The sequence below is a fragment of the Lissotriton helveticus genome, unplaced genomic scaffold (genome assembly GCF_964261635.1).
Source record: "Lissotriton helveticus unplaced genomic scaffold, aLisHel1.1 SCAFFOLD_559, whole genome shotgun sequence".
Lineage (NCBI taxonomy): Eukaryota > Metazoa > Chordata > Amphibia > Caudata > Salamandridae > Lissotriton > Lissotriton helveticus.
Genome location: NW_027612017.1, coordinates 265,117 through 286,920, shown reverse-complemented (window position 1 = coordinate 286,920; position 21,804 = coordinate 265,117). Strand labels below are relative to the sequence as shown.

General features: G+C 52.2%; 5 protein-coding genes across 5 annotated transcripts; 4 read left to right on the top strand and 1 right to left on the bottom strand.

Moving 5' to 3' along the window:
• Window positions 1-13,800: 13,800 nt before the first annotated feature.
• On the top strand, window positions 13,801-14,510 carry LOC144807552 (histone H1.01-like). Its single transcript, XM_078673189.1, has one exon. The coding sequence runs from the start codon at window positions 13,863-13,865 to the stop codon at window positions 14,508-14,510; it is 648 nt and encodes a 215-aa protein (XP_078529315.1). The 5' UTR covers window positions 13,801-13,862.
• Window positions 14,511-15,184: 674 nt separating this feature from the next.
• On the top strand, window positions 15,185-16,270 carry LOC144807520 (histone H3). Its single transcript, XM_078673155.1, has one exon. It carries the CDS (start codon window positions 15,419-15,421, stop codon window positions 15,827-15,829), a length of 411 nt encoding a protein of 136 aa, XP_078529281.1. The 5' UTR covers window positions 15,185-15,418; the 3' UTR covers window positions 15,830-16,270.
• Window positions 16,271-16,540: 270 nt separating this feature from the next.
• On the bottom strand, window positions 16,541-16,972 carry LOC144807566 (histone H2B 1.2-like). Its single transcript, XM_078673206.1, has one exon. It carries the CDS (start codon window positions 16,970-16,972, stop codon window positions 16,592-16,594), a length of 381 nt encoding a protein of 126 aa, XP_078529332.1. The 3' UTR covers window positions 16,541-16,591.
• A 220-nt stretch (window positions 16,973-17,192) lies between these two features.
• Window positions 17,193-17,914, top strand: LOC144807577 (histone H2A type 2-C-like). Its single transcript, XM_078673217.1, has one exon. It carries the CDS (start codon window positions 17,294-17,296, stop codon window positions 17,690-17,692), a length of 399 nt encoding a protein of 132 aa, XP_078529343.1. The 5' UTR covers window positions 17,193-17,293; the 3' UTR covers window positions 17,693-17,914.
• A 334-nt stretch (window positions 17,915-18,248) lies between these two features.
• On the top strand, window positions 18,249-19,507 carry LOC144807540 (histone H4). The gene has a single exon (XM_078673175.1). It carries the CDS (start codon window positions 18,798-18,800, stop codon window positions 19,107-19,109), a length of 312 nt encoding a protein of 103 aa, XP_078529301.1. The 5' UTR covers window positions 18,249-18,797; the 3' UTR covers window positions 19,110-19,507.
• The last annotated feature ends 2,297 nt before the right edge of the window (window positions 19,508-21,804 follow it).

Here is a 21,804-nt window from a genome sequence, read left to right as displayed (position 1 = left end):
TACCTGTGACATTTGGTGGTGTTGAGCTTCAAGGGGATGAAGGCACACCTTTTACCCGGGGTTAAGGAGCTCAGTGCAGGGTAAGATTTCAGGTTATCCCCCTTGCTCGAGGTGTTAAAGCAAAACACTACACATGCCAAGTAAAGTCTATTTCACCCCTTCACAGTATCAGGAAAGGCCTGCAAGGCCTTGGGCCTACATCTATTCTCCAGGCACCAATTGTACTGATACCTGTGACATTTGGTGTTGTTCAACTTCAAGGGGATGAAGTCACACCTTCTACCCAGGGTTATGGAGCTCAGCGCAGGGTAAGATATCAGCTTTTCACCCTTAGCTGGAAGTGATGAAGCAAAACACTACACATGCCAAGTAAAGTCTATTTCACCCCTTCACAGTATCAGGAAAGGCCTGCAAGGTCTTGTGCCTACTTCCAGCCTCCAGGCACCAATGATACTGATACCTGTGACATTTGGTGGTGTTAAGCTTCAAGGGGATGAAGTCACACCTTCTACCCAGGGTTATGGAGCTCAGTGCAGGGTAAGAATTCGGGTTATCCCCCTGGCTGGAGGTGTTAAAGAAAAATACTTCACATGCCCAATAAAGTCTATTTCACCCCATCACAGTATCAGGAAGGACCTGCAATGCCTTGGGCCTACTTCCAGCCTCCAGGCACCAATTATACTGATACCTGTGACATTTGGTGTTGTTCAACTTCAAGGGGGTGAAGTCACACCTTCTACCCAGGGTTATGGAGCTCAGCGCAGGGTAAGATTTCAGGTTATCGCCCTGGCTTGAGGTGTTAAAGCAAAACACTTCACATGCCCAATAAAGTCTATTTCACCCCTTCACAGTATCAGGAAAGGCCTGCAAGGCCTTGGGCCTACTTCCAGCCCCCAGGCACCAATGTACTGATACCTGTGACATTTGGTGGTGTTAAGCTTCAAGGGGATGAAGTCACACCTTCTACCCAGGGTTATGGAGCTCCTCGCAGGGTAAGATTTCAGGCTTCACCCCAGGCTGGAGGCGTGAAAATAGAACAATTACCATACACAGCAATGTGTATTTCACCCATTCACAGTATCAGGAAAGGCCTGCAAGGCCTTGGGCCTACATCCAGCCTCCAGGCACCAATTTTACTGATACCTGTGACATTTGGTGTTGTTAAGCTTCAAGGGGATGACGTCACACCTTTTACCCAGGGTTATGGAGCTCAGCGCAGGGTAAGATTTCAGGTTATCCCCCTGGCTTGAGGTGTTAAAGCAAAACACTTCACATGCCCAATAAAGTCTATTTCACCCCTTCACAGTATTAGGAAAGGCCTGCAAGGCCTTGGGCATACTTCCAGCCTCCAGGCACCAATGTAACTGATACCTGTGACATTTGGTGGTGTTAAGCTTCAAGGGGATGAAGTCACACTTTCTACCCAGGGTCATGGAGCTCAGCGCAGGGTAAGAATTCAGGTTATCCCCCTGGCTGGAGGTGTTAAAGCAAAACACTTCACATGCCCATTAAACTCTATTTCACCCCTTAACAGTATCAGGAAAGGCCTGCAAGGCCTTGTGCCTACTTCCAGCCCCCAGGCACCAATGTTACTGATGCCTGTGACATTTGGTGGTGTAAAGCTTCAAGGGGATGAAGTCGCACCTTCTACCCAGGGTTATGGAGCTCTGCGCAGGCTAAGATTTCAGGTTATCCCCCTGGCTGGAGGTGTTAAAGCAAAACACTCCACATGCCCAATAAAGTCTATTTCACCCCTTTACTGTATCAGGAAAGGCCTGCAAGGCCGTGGGCCTACTTCCAGCCTCCAGGCACCAATTTTACTGATACCTGTGACATTTGGTGGTGTTAAGCTTCAAGGGGATGAAGTCACACTTTATACCCAGGGTTATGGAGCTCAGCGCAGGGTAAGATTTTTTGGTTATCCCCCTGGCTGGAGGTGTTTAAGCAAAACACCTCACATGCCCAGTACAGTGTATTTCACCCTTTCCCAGTATCAGGAAAGGCCTGCAAGGCCTTGTGCCTACTTCCAGCCTCCAGGCACCAATGTTACTGATACCTGTGACATTTGGTGGTGTTAAGCTTCAAGGGGAAGAAGTCACACCTTCTACCCAGGGTTATGGAGCTCAGTGCAGGGTACGATTTCAGGTCATCCCTCTGGCTGGAGGTGTTAAAGCAAAACACTTCACATGCCCAATACGTTGTATTTCAGTCCTTCACAGTATCAGGAAAGGCCTGCAAGGCCTTGGGCCAACTTCCAGCCCCCAGGCACCAATGTTACTGATACCTGTGACATTTGGTGGTGTTAAGCTTCAAGGGGAAGAAGTCACACCTTCTACCCAGGGTTATGGAGCTCAGCGCAGGGTAAGATTTCAGGTTATCGCCCGGGCTTGAGTTGCTAAAGCAAAACACTTCACATGCCCAATAAAGTCTATTTCACCCCTTTCACAGTATCAGGAAAGGCCTGCAAGGCCTTGGGCCTACTTCCAGCCCCCAGGCACCAATGTTACTGATACCTGTGACATGTGGTGGTGTTAAGCTTCAAGGGGAAGAAGTCACACCTTCTACCCAGGGTTATGGAGCTCAGTGCAGGGTAAGAATTCAGGTTATCCCCCTGGCTGGAGGTGTTTAAGCAAAACACCTCACATGCCCAGTACAGTGTATTTCACCCTTTCCCAGTATCAGTAAAGGCCTGCAAGGCCTTGTGCCTACTTCCAGCCTCCAGGCACCAATGTTACTGATACCTGTGACATTTGGTGGTGTTAAGCTTCAAGGGGATGAAGTCGCACCTTCTACCCAGGGTTATGGAGCTCCGCGCAGGGTAAGATTTCAGGCTTCACCCCAGGCTTAAGGCGTGAAAATAGAACAGTTACCATACACAACAATGTGTATTTCACCCATTCACAGTATCAGGAAAGGCCTGCAAGGCCTTGGGCCTACTTCCAGGCACCAATGTTACTGATACCTGTGACATTTGGTAGTGTTAAGCTTCAAGGGGATGAAGTCACACTTTCTACCTAGGGTTATGGAGCTCAGCACAGGGTAAGATTTTAGGTTATCCCCCTGGCTGGAGGTGTTTAAGCAAAACACCTCACATGCCCAGTACAGTGTATTTCACGCTTTCCCAGTATCAGGATAGTCCTGCAAGGCCTTGTGCCTACTTCCAGCCTCCAGGCACCAATGTGACTGATACCTGTGACATTTGGTGGTCTTAAGCTTCAAGGGGATGAAGTCACACTTTATACCCAGGGTTATGGAGCTCAGCGCAGGGTAAGATTTTAGGTTATCCCCCTGGCTGGAGTTGTTAAAGCAAAACACTTCACATGCCCAATAAAGTCTATTTCACCCCTTCACAGTATCAGGAAAGGGCTGCAAGGCCTTGGGCCTCCTTCCAGCCCCCAGGCACCTGTTTTTGTGATACTTGTGACATTTGGAGGTGCTCAGCTTCAAGGGGATGAAGTCACATCTTCTACCCAGGGTTATGGAGCTCAGCGCAGGGTAAGATTTCAGGTTATCCCCCTGGCTGGAGGTGTTAAAGGAAAACACTTTGCACGCCCATTGAAGTCTATTTCACCCCTTCACAGTATCAGGAAAGGCCTGCAAGGCCTTGTGCCTACTTCCAGCCTCCAGGCACCAATGTTACTGTTACCTGTGACATGTGGTGGGGTTAAGCTTCAAGGGGATTAAGTCACACCTTCTACCCAGGGTTATGGAGCTCAGCGCAGGGTAAGATTTCAGGTTATCCCCCTGGCTTGAGGTGTTAAAGCCAAACACTCCACATGCCCAATAAAGTCTATTTCACCTCTTCACAGTATCAGGAAAGGCCTGCAAGGCATTGGGCCTACTTCCAGCCTCCACGCACCAATGTTACTGATACCTGTGACATGTGGTGGTGTTAAGCTTCAAGGGGATGTAGTCACACCTTTTACCCAGGGTCATGGAGCTCAGCGCAGGGTAAGATTTCAGGTTATCCCCCTGGATTGAGGTGTTAAAGCCAAACACTCCACATGCCCAAGAAAGTCTATTTCACACCTTCACGGTATCAGGAAAGGCCTGCAAGGCCTTGGGCCTACTTCCAGCCTCCAGGCACCAATTTTACTGATACCTGTGACATTTGGTGGTGTTAAGCTTCAAGGGGACGAAGTCACACTTTCTATCCAGGGTTATGGAGCTCAGAGCAGGGTAAGATTTTAGGTAATCCACCTGGCTGGAGGTGTTTAAGCAAAACACCTCACACGCCCAGTACAGTGTATTTCACCCTTTCCCAGTATCAGGAAAGGCCTGCAAGGCCTTGTGCCTACTTCCAGCCTCCAGGCACCAATGTTACTGATACCTGTGACATTTGGTGGTGTTAAGCTTCAAGGGGATGAAGTCGCACCTTCTACCCAGGGTTATGGAGCTCCGCGCAGGGTAAGATTTCAGGCTTCACCCCAGGCTTAAGGCGTGAAAATAGAACAGTTACCATACACAACAATGTGTATTTCACCCATTCACAGTATCAGGAAAGGACTGCAAGGCCTTGGGCCTACTTCCAGCCTCCAGGCACCAATGTTACTGATACCTGTGACATTTGGTAGTGTTAAGCTTCAAGGGGATGAAGTCACACTTTCTACCCAGGGTTATGGAGCTCAGCGCAGGGTAAGAATTCAGGTTATCCCCCTGGCTGGAGGTGTTAAAGCAAAACACTTCACATGCCCATTAAACTCTATTTCACCCCTTCACAGTATCAGGAAAGGCCTGCAAGGCCTTGGGCCTACTTCCAGCCTCCAGGCACCAATGTTACTGATACCTGTGACCTTTGGTGGTGTTAAGCTCCAAGGGGATGAAGTCGCACCTTCTACCCAGGGTTATGGAGCTCCGCGCAGGGTAAGATTTCAGGTTATCCCCCTGGCTGGAGGTGTTTAAGCAAAACACCTCACATGCCCAGTACAGTGTATTTAACCCTTTCCCAGTATCAGGAAAGGCCTGCAAGGCCTTGTGCCTACTTCCAGCCTCCAGGCACCAATGTTACTGATACCTGTGACATTTGGTGGTGTTAAGCTTCAATGGGAAGAAGTCAAATCTTCTACCCAGGGTTATGGAGCTCAGCGCAGGGTAAGAATTTGGGTTATCCCCCTGGCTGGAGGTGTAAAATTAAAACACTTCACATGCCCAATAAAGTCTGTTTCACCCCTTCACAGTATCATGAAAGGCCTGCAAGGCCTTGTGCCTACTTCCAGCCTCCAGGCACCAATGTTACTGATACCTGTGACATGTGGTGGTGTTAAGCTTCAATGGGATGAAGTCACACCTTCTACCCAGGGTTATGGAGCTCAGTGCAGGGTAAGAATTTGGGTTATCCCCCTGGCTGGAGGTGTTAAAGCAAAACACTTCACATGCCCAATAAAGTCTGTTTCACCCCTTCACAGTATCAGGAAAGGCCTGCAAGGCCTTGTGCCTACTTCCAGCCTCCAGGCACCAATGTTACTGATACCTGTGATATTTGGTGGTGTTAAGCTTCAAGGGGATGAAGTCACACCTTTTACCCAGGGTTATGGAGCTCAGCGCAGGGTAAGATTTCAGGTTATCGCCCTGGCTTGAGGTGTTAAAGCAAAACACTCCACATGCCAAATAAAGTCTATTTCACCCCTTCACAGTATCAGGAAAGGCCTGCAAGGCCTTGGGCCTACTTCCAGCCTCCAGGCACCAAAGTTACTGATACCTGTGACATTTGGTGGTGTTAAGCTTCAAGGGGAAGAAGTCACGCCTTCTACCCAGGGTTATGGAGCTCAGTGCAGGGTAAGAATTCAGGTTATCCCCCTGGCTGGAGGTGTTAAAGCAAAACACTTCACATGCCCATTAAAGTCTATTTCACCCCTTCACAGTATCAGGAAAGGCCTGCAAGGCCTTGTGCCTACTTCCAGCCTCCAGGCACCAATGTTACTGTTACCTGTGACATGTGGTGGTGTTAAGCTTCAAGGGGATGAAGTCACACCTTTTACCCAGGGTTATGGAGCTCAGCGCAGGGTAAGATTTCAGGTTATCCCCCTGGCTTGAGGTGTTAAAGCCAAACACTCCACAAGCCCACTAAAGTCTATTTCACACCTTCACAGTATCAGGAAAGGCCTGCAAGGCCTTGTACCTACTTCCAGCCTCCAGGCACCAATGTTACTGATACCTGTGACATTTGGTGGTGTTAAGCTTCAAGGGGAAGAAGTCAAACCTTCTACCCAGGGTTATGGAGCTCAGCGCAGGGTAAGAATTCAGGTTATCCCCCTGGCTGGAGGTGTTAAAGCAAAACACTTTGCATGCCCATTAAAGTCTATTTCACCCCTTCACAGTATCAGGAAAGGCAGGCAAGGCCGTGTGCCTACTTCCAGCCTCCAGGCACCAATGTTACTGATACCTGTGACATGTGGTGGTGTTAAGCTTCAAGGGGATGAAGTCACACCTTCTACCCAGGGTTATGGAGCTCAGCGCAGGGTAAGAATTCAGGTTATCCCCCTGGCTTGAGGTGTTAAAGCAAAACACTTCACATGCCCTATAAAGTCTATTTCACCCCTTCACAGTATCAGGAAAGGCCTTGTGCCTTCTTCCAGCCTCTAGGCACCAATTTCACTGAAACTTGTGACATTTGTAGGTGTTCAACTTCAAGGGGATGAAGTTGCACCTTCTACCCAGGGTTATGGAACTCAGCGCAGGGTAAGATTCCAGGCTTCACCCCTGACTGGAGGTGTTAAAGCAAAACACTTCTCATGCCCAATAAAGTCTATTTCACCCCTCCACAGTATCAGGAAAGGCCTGCAAGGCCTTGGGCCTACTTCCAGCCTCCTGGCACCAATTATACTGATACCTGTGACATTTGGAGGTGTTAAGCTTCAAGGGGATGAAGTTGCACCTTCTACCCAGGGTTATGGAGCTCCGCGCAGGGTAAGAATTTAGGTCATCCCCCTGGCTGGAGGTGTTAAAGGAAAACACTTCACATGCCCAATAAAGTCTAGTTCACCCCTTCACAGTATCAGGAAAGGCCTGCAAGGCCTTGGGCCTACTTCCAGCCTCCTGGCACCAATTATACTGATACCTGTGACATTTGGAGGTGTTAAGCTTCAAGGGGATGAAGTCACACCTTTTACCCAGGGTTATGGAGCTCAGCGCAGAGTAAGATTTCAGGTTATCGCCCTGGCTTGAGGTGTTAAAGCAAAACACTTCACATGCCAATAAAGTCTAGTTCACCCCTTCACAGTATCAGGAAAGGCCTGCAAGGCCTTGTGCCTACTTTCAGCCTCCAGGCACCAATGTTACTGATACCTGTGACATGTGGTGGTGTAAGCTTCAAGGGGATGAAGTCACACCTTTTACCCAGGGTTATGGAGCTCAGCGCAGGGTAAGATTTCAGGTTATCGCCCTGGCTTGAGGTGTTAAAGCAAAACACTCCACATGCCAAATAAAGTCTATTTCACCCCTTCACAGTATCAGGAAAGGCCTGCAAGGCCTTGGGCCTACTTCCAGCCTCCAGGCACCAAAGTTACTGATACCTGTGACATTTGGTGGTGTTAAGCTTCAAGGGGAAGAAGTCACGCCTTCTACCCAGGGTTATGGAGCTCAGTGCAGGGTAAGAATTCAGGTTATCCCCCTGGCTGGAGGTGTTAAAGCAAAACACTTCACATGCCCATTAAAGTCTATTTCACCCCTTCACAGTATCAGGAAAGGCCTGCAAGGCCTTGTGCCTACTTCCAGCCTCCAGGCACCAATGTTACTGTTACCTGTGACATGTGGTGGTGTTAAGCTTCAAGGGGATGAAGTCACACCTTTTACCCAGGGTTATGGAGCTCAGCGCAGGGTAAGATTTCAGGTTATCCCCCTGGCTTGAGGTGTTAAAGCCAAACACTCCACATGCCCAATAAAGTCTATTTCACGCCTTCACAGTATCAGGAAAGGCCTGCAAGGCCTTGTGCCTACTTCCAGCCTCCAGGCACCAATGTTACTGATACCTGTGACATTTGGTGGTGTTAAGCTTCAAGGGGAAGAAGTCACACCTTCTACCCAGGGTTATGGAGCTCAGCGCAGGGTAAGAATTCAGGTTATCCCCCTGGCTGGAGGTGTTAAAGCAAAACACTTTGCATGCCCATTAAAGTCTATTTCACCCCTTCACAGTATCAGGAAAGGCAGGCAAGGCAGTGTGCCTACTTCCAGCCTCCAGGCACCAATGTTACTGATACCTGTGACATGTGGTGGTGTTAAGCTTCAAGGGGATGAAGTCACACCTTCTACCCAGGGTTATGGAGCTCAGCGCAGGGTAAGAATTTGGGTTATCCCCCTGGCTGGAGGTGTTAAATTAAAACACTTCACATGCCCAATAAAATCTGTTTCACCCCTTCACAGTATCAGGAAAGGCCTGCAAGGCCTTGTGCCTACTTCCAGCCTCCAGGCACCAATGTTACTGATACCTGTGACATGTGGTGGTGTTAAGCTTCAAGGGGATGAAGTCGCACCTTCTACCCAGGGTTATGGAGCTCAGCGCAGGGTAAGATTTCAGGTTATCCCCCCTGGCTTGAGGTGTTAAAGCAAAACACTTCACATGCCCAATAAAGTCTATTTCACCCCTTCACAGTATCAGGAAAGGCCTGCAAGGCCTTGGGCCTACTTCCAGCCTCCAGGCACCAATGTTACTGATACCTGGGACATTTGGAGGTGTTAAGCTTCAAGGGGAAGAAGTCACACCTTCTACCCAGGGTTATGGAGCTCAGCGCAGGGTAAGATTTCAGCTTTTCACCCCTAGCTGGATGTGTTGAAGCAAAACACTTCTCATGCCCAATAAAGTCTATTTCAACCCTTCACAGTATCAGGAAAGGCCTGCAAGGCCTTGGGCCTACTTCCAGCGTCCAGGCACCTGTGTTTGTGATACTTGTGACATTTGGAGGTGTTCAGCTTCAAGGGGATGAAGTCACACCTTCTACACAGGGTTATGGAGCTCAGCGCAGGGTAAGATTTCAGCTTTTCACCCCTAGCTGGATGTGTTGAAGCAAAACACTTCTCATGCCCAATAAAGTCTATTTCAACCCTTCACAGTATCAGGAAAGGCCTGTAAGGCCTTGGGCCTACATCCATTCTCCAGGCACCAATGTTACTGACACCTGTGACATTTGGTGGTGTTAAGCTTCATGGGGAAGAAGTCACACCTTCTACCCAGGGTTATGGAGCTCAGCGCAGGGTAAGATTTCAGGTTATTCCCCCTGGCTCGAGGTGTTAAAGCAAAACACTTCACATGCCCAATAAATTGTATTTCACCCCTTCACAGTATCAGGAAAGGCCTGCAAGGCCTCGTGCCTACTTCCAGCCCCCAGGCACCAATGTTACTGACACCTGTGACATTTGGTGGTGTTAAGCTTCATGGGGAAGAAGTCACACCTTCTACCCAGGGTTATGGAGCTCAGCGCAGGGTAAGAATTCAGGTTATTCCCCCTGGCTCGAGGTGTTAAAGCAAAACACTTCACATGCCCAATAAATTGTATTTCACCCCTTCACAGTATCAGGAAAGGCCTGCAAGGCCTTGGGCCTACTTGCAGCCCCCAGGCACCAATGTTACTGACACCTGTGACATTTGGTGGTGTTAAGCTTCAAGGGGAAGATGTCACACCTTCTACCCAGGGTTATGGAGCTCAGCGCAGGGTATGATTTTAGGTTATCCCCCTGGCTGGAGGTGTTTAAGCAAAACACCTCACATGCCCAGTACAGTGTATTTCACCCTTTCCCAGTATCAGTAAAGGCCTGCAAGGCCTTGTGCCTACTTCCAGCCTCCAGGCACCAATGTTACTGATACCTGTGACATTTGGTGGTGTTAAGCTTCAAGGGGATGAAGTCGCACCTTCTACCCAGGGTTATGGAGCTCCGCGCAGGGTAAGATTTCAGGCTTCACCCCAGGCTTAAGGCGTGAACATAGAACAATTACCATACACAACAATGTGTATTTCACCCATTCACAGTATCAGGAAAGGCCTGCTAGGCCTTGGGCCTACTTCCAGCCTCCAGGCACCAATGTTACTGATACCTGTGACATGTGGTGGTGTTAAGCTTCAAGGGGATGAAGTCACACTTTCTACCCAGGGTTATGGAGCTCAGCGCAGGGTAAGAATTCAGGTTATCCCCCTGGCTGGAGGTGTTAAAGCAAAACACTTCACATGCCCAATAAATTGTATTTCACCCCTTCACAGTATCAGGAAAGGCCTGCAAGGCCTTGGGCCTACTTCCAGCCTCCAGGCACCAATGTTACTGATGCCTGTGACATTTGGTGGTGTTAAGCTTCAAGGGGATGAAGTCACACCTTTTACCCAGGGTTATGGAGCTCAGTGCAGGGTAAGAATTCAGGGTATCCCCCTGGCTGGAGGTGTTAAAGCAAAACACTTCACATGCCCAGTACAGTGTATTTCACCCTTTCCCAGTATCAGGAAAGGCCTGCAAGGCCTTGTGCCTACTTCCAGCCTCCAGGCACCAATGTTACTGATACCTGTGACATTTGGCGGTGTTAAGCTTCAAGGGGAAGAAGTCACACCATCTACCCAGGGTTATGGAGCTCAGTGCAGGGTAAGATTTCAGGTTATCCCCCTGGCTTGAGGTGTTAAAGCAAAACACTTCACATGCCCAATAAAGTCTATTTCACCCCTTCACAGTATCAGGAAAGGCCTGCAAGGCCTTGGGCCTACTTCCAGCCCCCAGGCACCAATGTACTGATACCTGTGACATTTGGTGCTGTTAAGCTTCAAGGGGATGAAGTCACACCTTCTACCCAGGGTTATGGAGCTCCTCGCAGGGTAAGATTTCAGGCTTCACCCCAGGCTGGAGGCGTGAAAATAGAACAATTACCATACACAGCAATGTGTATTTCACCCATTCACAGTATCAGGGAAGGCCTGCAAGGCCTTGTGCCTACTTCCAGCCTCCAGGCACCAATTTTACTGATACCTGTGACATTTGGTGGTGTTAAGCTTCAAGGGGATGAAGTCACACTTTATACCCAGGGTTATGGAGCTCAGCGCAGGGTAAGATTTTTGGTTATCCCCCTGGCTGGAGGTGTTTAAGCAAAACACCTCACATGCCCAGTACAGTGTATTTCACCCTTTCCCAGTATCAGGAAAGGCCTGCAAGGCCTTGTGCCTACTTCCAGCCTCCAGGCACCAATGTTACTGATACCTGTGACATTTGGTGGTGTTAAGCTTCAAGGGGAAGAAGTCCCACCTTCTACCCAGGGTTATGGAGCTCAGCGCAGGGTAAGATTTCAGGTTATCCCCCTGGCTTGAGGTGTTAAAGCCAAACACTCCACATGCCCAAGAATGTCTATTTCACACCTTCACGGTATCAGGGAAGGCCTGCAAGGCCTTGGGCCTGCTTCCAGCCTCCAGGCACCAATGTTACTGATACCTGTGACATTTGGTGGTGTTAAGCTTCAAGGGGAAGGAGTCACATCTTCAACCCAGGGTTATGGAGCTCAGTGCAGGGTAAGAATTCAGGGTATCCCCCTGGCTGGAGGTGTTAAAGCAAAACATTTCACATGCCCAATAAGGTCTATTTCTCCCCTTCGCAGTGTCGGGAAAGGCCTGTAATGCCTTTGGCCTATTTCCAACCTCCAGGCACCATTTTTTGGGATACATGTAACATTTGGAGGTGTTAATCTTCAAAGGGATACAGTTGCTCCTTCTACCCAGGGCTATGGAAGTATGCACAGGGGGAGATCGCAGGTTTTCCCCTTGGAAGGAGGCGGAGAAGTAAAATACTTCCCTCAAATCCAAGGCGGCAAGGCTGAAATCTTACCCTATGCAGAGCTCCGTAGTTCTGGGTAGACGGAGTGCCATTGTCCCCTTGCAGCTGAGCACATCATAATTTCACATTTATCACTAAAACATGTGTTTGGTGGATAGAAATGTGCCCATGTCTCTGCAGGCCAAGGCCTGATCTTTCAAATGGGTGTATGTACCTTTTAGGCTAGGTGAAGTGTTTTCATTTCTTCACCTCCACTCGTGAGGGAAATCTTGAATCTTACCCTGCCTGGAGCTCCAAATCCCTGGGTAGAAAGAGTGACTTAGTGCCCTTGAATCTGAAAACCTCATAATGTCACAAATATCACTAAAGCAGGTCCCTGGTGGCTAGAAATGCCCCAGAGCCCTGAAGGCTCTATTCTGATATGGTGACTGGGTTATTTTGTGCTGTTTTGGGCCGTGTGAAGTATTTTATTCTTACACCGCCACCCCAGGGAAAGACGTGAAATATTTTCCTGTGCGGAGCTCTATATCTCTGGGAAGAAGGGCTGACGTTGTCCCCTTTATTCTGGAAACCTCATAGTATCAGATATATTACTAAAACAGGTTCCTGGAAGCTAGGGATGGGCCAGGGTACCTGAAGGCTAAGATCTGAAACTGTGAATGGTGTTCATGTACGTCTTGGACTATGAGAAGTGTTTTATTTGTGTTTCCCTCTACCTACATATAAGGCGAAAACCTGTAATTAGCAGTAGACCTCAATCAGGCTGCCAGGCGCAGAATCTGATTTGTCGGCGCAGGTCGCACTCTTGACATGCCATTTGATTCAGGAGTGGTCCCCACCCCAGCAATCGGGCTCAATACAACATTGATAGTCACAGGCCTCACTCTGTACTGTGGGATGTATGATGTAACAATTAGATTGCGGTACATTACATTGCTGTTTTAGGCGCTCTCCACGACTTGCACGGGAGGGCGCTCTAGACTTAGGAATAGTATGATTTACTATTCGAACTCCAGCCTAAGTAAGGTAGGGAAGGTGTTGGAATAGTAAATCGCACTATTCCATAGTCTAGTGCGCCCTCCCGTGCAAGTCGTGGAAAAGACTTGCGTTGTAAATGCAGCGATCGAAATGTACTGCGGTGTTTTGACCGCGTTGTTAAGGTCGGTTCCCGTCCAAAGATGTCACCTGAGATGTAAACCTAACTCCAGCTGTGAACATCAGCTCAGCAGAGTGCCTCCATGCAGGTACTGGGGTCACCATTTCAGGTGCCTTCACACCTTCTGCTCTCACGCTGGGTGCCAATGTAGGTCTAACTCGGCCGCCTGCCTCTATTGTGTCACTGTGTGTTTATTATGTTTAGTGTGCCCCCGTCTCCTCCAGCTCGGCGCTTGGCAGTGAATGCCCTCTGGCTGCATGTGAAGCTACCAGCGCGCAGCCGCCTTGTGATGCCCGTGAGTCTTGAGCCCGGCCCGTGCCCCGCTGCTTGTAAAAATCCCCCGGCTGCCCCCGAGTCGTGGGTGCCACAGCCGAGGGTGCAGGCGCGCGGCGAGGGCCCCCCTGACCCCCGGGCCGGGGCCCCCTGTTGTTGTCTTCGCTTCCCCGCTCGGCCGGCGGAGCCCTGTGTTACTTCGGCCCGTTCCAGAACGCGCTCCCCGCGTCCCCCTGAGCCCCATTGTGACGCCACAGGGCCCGCTCCCTGCAGGAGGCCCCTCCCGCCCGCGGGCCGCCGCTCCCGGCCTCAGAGCGCGAGGGTGGACCGGGGGAAAGGGGCCCGGGGCCCGGGATTCAAGGCACGGGGGCGTCAGCCATCGGGGGAGGGCAGAGATTCACGGCGGATTACAAGCCTCTGAGGACGGGGTCGGCTGAAACGGGGGAGGGCACGGGAAGGGGTTGAAGTTGGGCTTCTTTTCATGTGTGTATGGGAGCGTGTGTTTAACGGATTGTGTTTAAAAACTTAGATAATCCGATAGTAGGAAACACAAAAGTCAGCTCGGAGCAGAGAGCCGAGTGCGCCTCGCACACAGCCCTCACTCCTCGGAACCAATCAGGGGCTGGCTCCTCCCTATATATGCACGGGGCTCGGGTTGGGAGGTACATTTCTGTTCTGTGACAGCGCCGAGACTCGTATTGCAATGGCAGAAACCGCTCCAGCCGCCGCGGCTCCTCCCGCTGAGGTCGCCCCCAAGAAGAAGCAGAAGAAAGCAGCGGGGGCCTCCAAGGCCAAGAAGCCTTCCGGTCCCAGCGTGTCCGACCTGATTTTGAAGTGTGTGACCGCCTCGGCCGAGAGGAAGGGAGTCTCCCTGGTGGCTCTGAAGAAGGCGCTGACCGCCGCCGGCTACGATGCGGACAAGAACAAGGGCCGCGTTAAGGTCTCCCTGAAGAGCCTGGTCAGTAAAGGCGCCCTAGCCCAGCTGAAGGGCACCGGGGCCTCCGGGTCCTTCAAAGTGAACAAGAAGCAGCTGGAGGGCAAGAAGGCAGCCAAGAAGACAGCTGCCAAGACCAAGAAGCCAGCGGCCAAGAAAGCTGCCCCTGCCGCCGCGAAGCCCAAAAAGGCTCCCGCGGGGGTCAAGAAGAGCCCGAAGAAGGTCAAGAAGCCAGCAGCAGCCAAGAGCCCCAAGAAGCCCAAGGCTGCCCCTGCCAAGAAGGCTGCCAAGAGCCCAGCGAAAGCCAAGGCGGCGAAGCCCAAAGTAGCCAAGAAAAGCCCTGCCAAGGTAGTCAAACCCAAGGCAGCCAAGCCCAAAGCAGCGAAGCCCAAAAAGGCAGCGCCCAAGAAGAAGTAAGGGCTGGCACCGAGACACTGCAAACACAACGGCTCTTTTAAGGGCCACCACCCTATCTAGAAGAGAGCGTGTTCCTCCCCACCTTTGCACCCACCCAATGGCCCCACTTCTCAAAAATAAACCGCACCATACATCCATAGCGCACTTTTCCACACGCGAGTGCCGCGTGTGATCTTGGCCATATAAACGGCTCTTTCGGTGCTGCGTGGATTGAAATCGTTATTACATAGAAAATAAGGGGGTCCGGGAGTTATAAGGCCTCCGTTTATAATACATGTGCAATAACGTGTGTGTCTCTGTGCTTTCACTGTACCCGGGCAGACTCTAAATAGTGTCTGCATAAAGCAGATGATTGTGAACTTTAATTGGAGCGCAGGTAACTGCGTGCTCCAGGGTGAGGGTAAAAAGCGGGTCTGGGAGTTATAAGACCTCAGTTTATTATAAACGTGTTTGTGTTGGTGCTTTCACTGTATCCGGGCAGACTCGATATAGCGCCTGCATAAAGCAGACGATTGTGAACTTTCAATCGAGCGCAGGTAACGGGGGCGTGTTCCAGAGTGACCAAGGGCAGTGTGCTTATGACATCTCGGGCTCCTCTCCCGGTTGACCGGGGTCGAGTCGTCCTCGTGACTACAAGTGGATGGACGGACGGAGACAAAGGCTGACCGAGGCGCGGGCTCCGGCGCCATCATCCAAGGGGGGGGTCTCTTTTATCCACAGCTCATTGGACAGCTAGGCTGCAGCCTCCAGTTCAGTATCCAATCGTTGCACACCGCGGGCTATTTTCGAACGTGGGGCGGTCTCCTCAGCCAACCAGAGCAGCCCTCCGTCTGTGAGGGCATAAATAGGGCTCTTTCCCTGGTAGACGCCATTCTTCTCTGCCTTCGCTGAGAGAGACCGCTCCCGCCATGGCCCGCACCAAGCAGACAGCCCGCAAGTCCACCGGCGGCAAAGCGCCCCGCAAGCAGCTGGCCACCAAGGCAGCCCGCAAGAGCGCGCCTGCCACCGGAGGAGTCAAGAAGCCTCACCGCTACCGGCCAGGCACCGTGGCTCTCCGCGAGATCCGCCGCTACCAGAAGTCCACCGAGCTCCTCATCCGCAAGCTGCCCTTCCAGCGCTTGGTGAGGGAGATCGCCCAGGACTTCAAGACCGACCTGCGCTTCCAGAGCTCCGCCGTCATGGCCCTGCAGGAGGCCAGCGAGGCCTACCTGGTCGGGCTCTTCGAGGACACCAACCTGTGCGCCATCCACGCCAAGAGGGTGACCATCATGCCCAAGGACATCCAGCTGGCCCGTCGCATCCGAGGCGAGAGGGCCTAAGGAGACGGACCGACCCGAACAACCACCACCACAACGGCTCTTTTAAGGGCCACCACCCTGTCACCTACGAGCTTCTCTTATCTGTCATGGCATGTGTTTTACAGGTTAGGGAGGGTGTGCTGTGAGTACCACGGTCACTGGGCAACTTATACCGGCTCTGGGTTAACCAGAGCACTCTGTGTTCACAGTGCATAAACGCCTGTTCAATGTGTCCATCTAATAATAAAAAGCCTTTTTATAGGGGGTTGTGCAGGGATCCGCTGGTCACAAGCCACCGCTTAAGGGGCATCTGTGTCCCCGGTACATCGGGTTCGTGTGTCTGATTTCGGGAACGTTTGCCCCGGGGTGAACTAACGCCGTTCCCCAGGGTCTTAAAAGTACAAACACAACGTTAAACCCGCTCACAGAGACACTGTTCGCCCCCAACATGGAAAACCATAAGCCCGGGGGGGGGGGGGGGGGGCAGATGTGTGAATTCCCCAGTGGGTTTATTGAACCTCATCGTTACAGTGCTCATGTGACACTTGGTCCCATTCATATAGACATGTTAATTTAAAGAGGCGGAACGGGTTGCCTGCTGTCGGCCCTCGGTCTGCAGCAAGCCCCGTGAGAGCGGGCCTTTCTGCACTTAACATTACCCTTAAAAAACACATATTCCAAAACACATTTCTCCGGTCATAATAGAAGCACGTTAGCTCTTAGGGGAGGAAGTGGTTGGCCCTTAAAAGAGCCGTTGTGTTCGTTGGGGTGCGCCTGGAAGCCTTACTTGGCGCTGGTGTACTTGGTGACGGCCTTGGTGCCCTCCGACACGGCGTGCTTGGCCAGCTCTCCGGGGAGCAGAAGGCGGACTGCGGTCTGGATCTCCCGGGAGGTGATGGTGCGCCGCGAGTTGTAGTGAGCCAGTTTGGAAGCCTCTGCAGCGATGCGCTCGAAGATGTCGTTCACGAAGGAGTTCATGATGCCCATGGCCTTGGAGGAAATGCCGGTATCCGGGTGCACCTGCTTCATCACTTTGTAAATGTAGATGGCATAGCTTTCCTTCCTGCTCCTCTTGCGCTTCTTCCCGTCCTTCTTGGGCGGCTTGGAGAGCGCTTTCTTGGAGCCCTTCTTGGGTGCCAAGGCGGACTTGGCTGGTTCAGGCATGGTCGACGCTCTTTCGCTGCTTGCTGTAGAGCCGAGAGAAATGATGCCTGGGCGTCCGGCACTTGTATTTATAGGCTGGGCGTGCAAAGCAGCTTCTTCCCGTTTCTCCTTTCTCATTGGCAGGGCCCCCACTTCCTATTGTAATGCGGTTCTGGGACACTGATTGGTTAAACAGAAGCCCGCCTCCCTCCATTGAAAAGTACTATCGGCGCCTAGCTGTCAACCAATCAGACGCTCCCGAAGTCTTTATATTACCGGAGTCCAGCAGAAGGCGCAGTACCATTCTCTCTGTTGTGTGACTGAGACCCTAGATCGATCGCCATGTCTGGACGCGGAAAGCAAGGAGGAAAGGCCCGCGCCAAGGCCAAGACACGCTCTTCCAGAGCCGGGCTCCAGTTCCCCGTGGGCCGTGTGCACAGGCTGCTCAGGAAGGGAAGCTACGCCGAGAGGGTGGGCGCCGGTGCCCCCGTCTATCTGGCTGCAGTGCTGGAGTACCTGACTGCTGAGATTCTGGAGCTGGCTGGCAACGCCGCCCGGGACAACAAGAAGACCCGCATCATCCCCAGACACCTCCAGCTGGCCATCCGCAACGACGAGGAGCTGAACAAGCTGCTGGGCCGAGTCACCATCGCCCAGGGAGGAGTCCTGCCCAACATCCAGGCCGTGCTGCTGCCCAAGAAAACCGAGAGCCACAAGGCACAGGGCAAAGCAAGCAAGTAAAGGCCCGCAGACCACCGTGGAAACGCACCCTAAACACAAAGGCTCTTTTCAGGGCCATCCACAGACTCCATCAAAGAGCGTATCCGTGCCGAGGTGTTACTCTGGCGGCTTCATAGATGCGGCAGCGCCCGCCACCGTAGCTTTGTAGTGGAGGGCATGCCCAAGCTCTGGCCGTACACTTTAATGTTGTCCCGTCCCAAAGCCTAGCATGAGGCAGACCATATCGATGTTTTTGTTATACATATATAATTTTTAATTTTCAGGGACACGTTTTGCAGACGTGCCCCAGCCGAGCGGGCACCGAACGCGAGGGTTAGGCGGGCCGCGGTGACAAGTGGGGGCCTGGAAGGGAGGAGTGTGTGTGTTTGACTGATCAGTGCACCGGCGGCAGCTGCTGAGCCAAGCCGAGCGGGCACCGAACGCGAGGGTTAGGCAGGCCGCGGTGACAAGTGGGGGGGGGGGGGGGGGCTGGAAGGTAGGAGTGTGCGTGTTTGACTGATCAGTGCACCGGCGGCAGCTGCTGAGCCCCCCATCGGGAGCCCCTGACAGAGGCGGGCTGGGAGCGCGCTCTTTTTCAAACAATATATACATATATATTTTTTTCTTTTCATTTTTGGGGGACACATTTTGCAGGCTTGCCCCAGCCGGGCGCGGGATGTGGGCAGTGCTACGAGGTTGCAGGCGGCCAAACGCAGCGGGGTGGTGCCGGTGAGGCCGCTAACGTGTGTGGCTCCATTAAAACATACAGAGCCTTCTGCTTATATTGGACAGGGGGCTCCGAACGCAGGGGATGGGTGGCCCGCGGTCACAAGGGGAGGCCGGGAAGGGAGGTGCTTGCGTGTGTTTGACTGTGATCTGTGCACCGGCAGCGGCAGCTGCTGAGCCAGCCCATGACAAAGGCGGGCTGGGAGCCCGCTCTTTTTCAGAAGGCAACGGCCGCTCCAGCCCCCGCTTCCTGCAGAAGGCGGGCCGGGTCCGAGCTCTCCCGCCTCACAGGGCGTCACGTGGGCGCTTGGAGCTCCCGCGCAGGTCCGCTGAGCCTCCATAGAAAGCAGCCGGTGCTGGTTTTCCTCTTCATTTCTGCTCCCAGCACCGAGAAGAGAACATGTCTGGACGCGGCAAAGGAGGGAAGGGGCTCGGCAAAGGCGGCGCCAAGAGACACCGCAAGGTGCTCCGGGACAACATCCAGGGCATCACCAAGCCGGCCATTCGCCGCCTGGCGCGCCGTGGCGGAGTCAAGCGCATCTCCGGCCTCATCTACGAGGAGACCCGCGGGGTGCTCAAGGTTTTCCTGGAGAACGTGATCCGGGACGCCGTCACCTACACCGAGCACGCCAAGAGGAAGACCGTCACCGCCATGGATGTGGTCTATGCCCTGAAGCGCCAGGGCCGCACTCTCTACGGATTCGGCGGTTAAACCACGGAAAAAAAGGAAAAAAAAAACAACCCAAAGGCTCTTTTAAGAGCCGACCACCATGTCGTGTGAGAGCTGTGTCTATGAACTATTATCGCCGCAGCGCAGGGCTGCTATCTAGGCCCACACTCGCTCGGGAGGGGAGGAGGGGGGAACCCGGGGAGTTGCTCCGCAGCCACTCTGCTCTGGAAGGCACGGCCGGGAAGGCGGGTTTACCCCGTCCCACGGGCCCGCCACCATGGAGCTCTAAACTAGGGACCAAAGGTGGGTTCAGCCCGGCCCAGGGGCCCGCCACCGTGGAGCCCTTGCCTGGGGACCTACGGTGGGTTTAGCCCGGCCCGGCTGCCCGCCATCATGGAGCCCTTGTCTGGGGACCTACGGTGGGTTTAGCCCCGACCAGGGGCCCGCCATCATGGAGCCCTTGCCTGGGGGCCTACGGTGGGTTTAGCCCGGACCAGGGGCCCGCCATCATGGAGCCCTTGCCTGGGGACCTACGGTGGGTTTAGCCCGGAGCAGGTGCCCGCCATCATGGAGCCCTTGCATGGGGACCTAAGGCGGGTTTAGCCCGGCACAGGGCCCCACGAGTCACGCAGTTCTAAGGGGGGTGTTTAGACCGGCCCAGGTGCCCGCCATCATGGAGCCCTTGCATGGGGACCTAAGGCGGGTTTAGCCCGGCACAGGGCCCCACGAGTCACGCAGTTCTAAGGGGGGTGTTTAGACCGGCCCAGGTGCCCGCCATCATGGAGCCCTTGCATGGGGACCTAAGGCGGGTTTAGCCCGGCACAGGGCCCCACGAGTCACGCAGTTCACCGACTATTAAGCCCCCCACGTAGTGGGGGCTTACAGCGCCTGGCTGGGAAACAAAGTTGGAGATAGCGCGGCCGTTCCGCCGCCCGGCCATCTGGTCGCCGCAGCTCACTGGGCCATCTGGTCGCCCCTCTGTGGGTCGACCAGATGGCCCAGTGAGCTGCGGCGACCAGATGGCCGGGCGGCGGATTGGCCGCGCTAACTCCGACTTTGTTCTCCACCCAGGAGCTGTAAGCCCCCACTACGTGGGGGGCTTAATAGTCGATAAAATAGGGTTCCCATGCAGGCCCAAGGAAGCGGGTGTGGGATCCTAATTTTTGTGGTGAACCGCCATGTCCCTTTAGGGGTCCCTGTGGGCCTTTAAGCCCCCGTTTCAGTATTTTTATTTTTTTTGTGTGGGCATTTTGGTTCAAGGGGACGATGGCACTAATTCTACCCGGGGCTGGGGAGCTCAGATTCGGGTACAATTTCAGGTTCCCCCCCGTAGGTGGAGGTCGGAAAAAAAAAAACTTTAAAAAAAAAAACATACACGCATTTCTTTTTTTTTTTTAACAAACTCCTTAGGTTCAAGGGGACAAAGTCACTTTTTCTTCCCGGGGCTATGGAGCTCCGATTCGGGTAAAATGTCCGGTTTCCCCCCTTAGCTGGAGGTCGGCAAAAAAAAATAAACACACACACACACACACACACTTCTTTTTTTTTTTTTTTTTTACTAACTCCTTAGGTTCAAGGGGACAAAGTCACTTTTTCTTCCCGGGGCTATGGAGCTCCGATTCGGGTAAAATCTCAGTTTTCCCCCCTTAGCTGGAGGTCGGCAAAAAAAAAAAAAAAAATAAACACACACATTTCTTTTATTTTTTTTTACTAACTCCTTATGTTCAAGGGGACACAGTCCCTTTTTCTTCCCGGGGCTATGGAGCTCCGATTCGGGTAAAATTTCCGGTTTCCCCCCTTAGCTGGAGGTCGGCAAAAAAATAAAAAATAAACACACACACATTTCTTTTTTTTTTTTTACTAACTCCTTAGGTTCAAGGGGACAAAGTCACTTTTTCTACCCGGGGCTGTGGAGCTCCAATCCGGGTACAATTCCTGGTTTAACCCCTAAGCTGAAGGAGGGCCAAAAAAAGAAAAATAATAATTGTATATATATATATATATATATATATATATCACAAATTAATTACAATAAGTCCCTCGCAGTATGGGATCTGAAAAAGTGTCTCTGTTCCATTTTTAGTCTCCAGGCACCCGTTTAAAACTGTTAACATTTATCACATTTTATTAAGGTTCAAGGGGACTAAGTCACTTTTTCTACAGAGGGCTATGGAGCTCCGATTAGGGTTATATTTCAGGATTTACCCCTTGGCTGGAGGTGGAGAAATACAAAACGTCATTCAAAAACCCCTTTACATTATCAGACATCAGTCTCCCAAGCCCATTTCTAGCCTCCAGGCACAGAGTGGCTATTTCTACTCAGAGCTATGGTGCTCCGCGCAATGTGAGATTCCCCCCTGTTACAGTATCAGCTCAAGGCTGTGGGCCCGTTTGCAGCCTCCATACACCTCTTTTAGTGATAATTGTAACATTTGGCGGAGTTAATCTTCAAAGGGGATACAGTTGCTCCTACTAGCCTGGGCTATGGAGCTCCGCGCAGGGTAAGATGTCAGGTTCCACTCCTGGCTGGAGGTGGGAAAACAGAATAATTCTTTATTCCAACACTGTATCTAACCCCTTTACAGTATCAGACCTAGGCCTGCAAGACCGTAGGCACATTTCCAGCCTCCAGGCACCTGTTTTAGTGATACTTGTGACATTAGGAAGCCTGCAGCTTCAAGGGGACAGAGTCACTCCTTCTACCCAGGGTAATGGAGCTCCGAACAGGGTAAGATTT